The sequence below is a fragment of the Arachis ipaensis genome, chromosome B04, assembly GCF_000816755.2.
Source record: "Arachis ipaensis cultivar K30076 chromosome B04, Araip1.1, whole genome shotgun sequence".
Classification (NCBI taxonomy): domain Eukaryota; kingdom Viridiplantae; phylum Streptophyta; class Magnoliopsida; order Fabales; family Fabaceae; genus Arachis; species Arachis ipaensis.
The window spans coordinates 124,087,339-124,090,246 of record NC_029788.2 but is presented as its reverse complement, the minus strand read 5'-3'; the positions used below and the strand labels follow the sequence as shown (position 1 = coordinate 124,090,246).

Sequence of the window (2,908 nt, the reverse complement as noted above, 5' to 3'; positions counted from 1 at the left end):
TGAAAAATTAAGGTAGTAGGGAATTGTTATATATATATATATATATAAAACCTCGTATTTTTTAATTAGTTGGTTTTAGTTCGCTATTCTCCTAATTGGTTTTCTAGCAGAACAGATTCGTCTAACAAGTCTTGATTAATTTGCCATGGATCTCAGTTCTATTCAACGACTTGTTATTTGTCAATGGATTATTGAATACAAAAGATGAAATTTGAATAATTGACACTTGTTTAACGGAATGAGTGAATTAATCACTTGTTCAATCTAGCTTAAATTTGGCTAAATTTTGTAGTGTACTCAAAATTTAATTCGCCCCATTTGAAAATCATTCCATGGAAACTTCTGTATGCAAAAGAAACACCAATGGCAAAGAGGAGAAAAGCTTCAAAATACTCAGAAATAATGAGCTGGAAAAGCTAGCAGTAATTAAGTAATCAAATGAAAACAATTCTGAATCACCAAAAAGTGGATCCTTAACAAAGTCAATGCCAAGTGCCAACCCAAAAAACCAAAAAAGAAAATAGCTGTTAGCAATGTATCCGTTGCAACACAAACATGAACATGATGCTCTTTTCTCCTTATCCCAACAACGGTCACATTTCACAGCACACAAATATGACCGTTTAGCCTCCAAAACCTTATTATATTAACACAATCACCATCACTCACTCACTCCAACAAACAAAACTTCACTCTTCTTCATCCTTCAATCTTCAATAACAACAACATCAATTCAACCTTAGTCTTAAAGTTCCATTTCATTCATTCATTTCCAGAATGGGAATTTCATTGAACAACAACAACAATGGTTCAGTGTCTCCACAACACTACCACATCCACAAGGCCTTCCTCTTCAGCAACTACATCCTCTTAGGTGCAGCCTCCAGCTGCATCTTCCTCACTCTCTCCCTCAGGCTCCTACCTTCCCTTTGCGGCTTCTTCCTTATCCTCCTCCACGTCTTCACCATCGTCGGCGCTGTCTCCGGTTGCGCGGCCGTCTCGGCTGGCATCAGTCGATGGTACTCTGCCCACATGATCTTCACCGTCCTCACCGCCATATTCCAAGGCTCGGTTTCTGTCTTGGTCTTCACAAGAACTTCTGATTTTCTTGGACAGTTGAAATCTTATGTTAGAGAAGAGGATGGTTCTGTGATTCTCAAGTTGGCTGGTGGACTTAGCATCTTGATTTTCTGCTTAGAATGGATGGTTATGACTCTTGCATTTTTCCTCAAGTACTATCATTATGTTGAAGGTGAGAATCATCATGGTGGCGCCATTGTTGCTGTGAGGAGTAATAAGGTTCAGAATGAAGAGGATTTGAAGGATTGGCCATGGCCTTTCCAAGTTTAATTAAGTCACTGATTGATGATAAGTGATAACATTGCAATCTGCAATGGTGTGCCTATTATTGTTCTAGTGCTTCTATATTATATGATTAGTATTATTCATTAATTCGTTTTTTTTTTTTTGGAGAATTTGATGCTTTTTTCTCCAATAATAGAATGAGGGTGTGTCTTGTGATTTGATATAATCTTTTTTGGTTGGTATGTCAAAGTGTGAGTATCCTTATCATAATGTAATTAATGGTGTGGGATATATTTATTTTTATCATTGCTGGTATGAGAATTCAAGTATTGAATTACCATTTTTGCCTATATATATTATATAGTTGGTTGAGTTTGTGCTTCCATTTGGTTTGAATATTTAGAAATCTTTTTTAATATGAACAAGTTCATTGATTATTCTTTTTGCTAGAAAAGTCATCTTGTCCTGACAAAACTGAAAATAGAGTCCATTTCAATAATTCCAACAATTTGAGTAAGAGGGCAACCATAAGGCACTATATTACAAGTTTTTGGCTAGGAAAAATAATTCTGTTCAACAAGTGAGATCATAAATTGTATTTCAAAAAATTAAAAGGATGTTTCTAAAAATTTCTCATACTTCTTACATTAGCAAAGATGGAGTATATATATATATAAAAGATGAGTTCCAACTTCCAACACAGTAACCCCTACATCCCAGAATCCAGACGTGTGTCCAAGATTGGCTCTTTCAAGCTTGACGCGTGGACACAGATACACGTGCCTGGCAAACAAATGAGGAAAATCATAGTTCAAATGAGCATCATGAAGAATACACATGTGAAGTGTGTATATGTATATTGTAATCAAACTCTTTGAAGCGTTCTGTAATTTACCTATTATTAAATGAATCCTCAATTGTTAATGGTATAAATGCAGCCACTAATAGATATTTTAAAGAATGATATATTGCAGATTTCTTTTTTACAATGTAAATAATTTTTTATCAGCTTGCTTTGCTTTCCTTTCATTATGAGAAGGTGAACAAAAATATGAAATAGATATTTTTTATTAGCTCCTATGATTGCGTTTTGAAATTCCTAATTTGTGTTAGCTATCTCTTAAGGGTTTGATACCTTTAATTAAAAACCTGATATTCATTTAGTTCTTTTTTATTGAGGCAACCATTCATGTCTTTGATCACAAATTACAAATATTTTTCTTAATACTCTCGCATATCTACCTATGGAAGCAATTATGTCATAATCAAACAATGGATTGGGCAAAATAGGAAGCTCCAAGACCTAAAGGCAGTTAAAGTTACTGATTAAATACCAAGAACTTGAGTTTTGTAACATAAAGAGTCAAACATTACTCCACTGTAATAAAACATTTTGAACATAATACTTACAAAATTGGTAATAGGTGTTTAATTAACTTAAATCTATATAAAGTTTGGTCAAGTTTTCAGATTTAGTTAATTTTTATGTGAGACTCTTCTAACTTTGAAAACATTAATTTAGATTTAAAATTATTTTATTCAGAATTAATTATTTCTTTTTAGAATCACACATAAAAGTAAGACTTAGATAAAAATAGTCAAT

The 2,908-nt window shown here is 33.3% G+C and overlaps 1 protein-coding gene across 1 annotated transcript; it reads left to right on the top strand.

Annotated features, from left to right (window-relative positions):
• LOC107635186 lies at window positions 649-1,642 on the top strand. Its single transcript, XM_016338578.2, has one exon. The coding sequence runs from the start codon at window positions 778-780 to the stop codon at window positions 1,348-1,350; it is 573 nt and encodes a 190-aa protein (XP_016194064.1). The 5' UTR covers window positions 649-777; the 3' UTR covers window positions 1,351-1,642.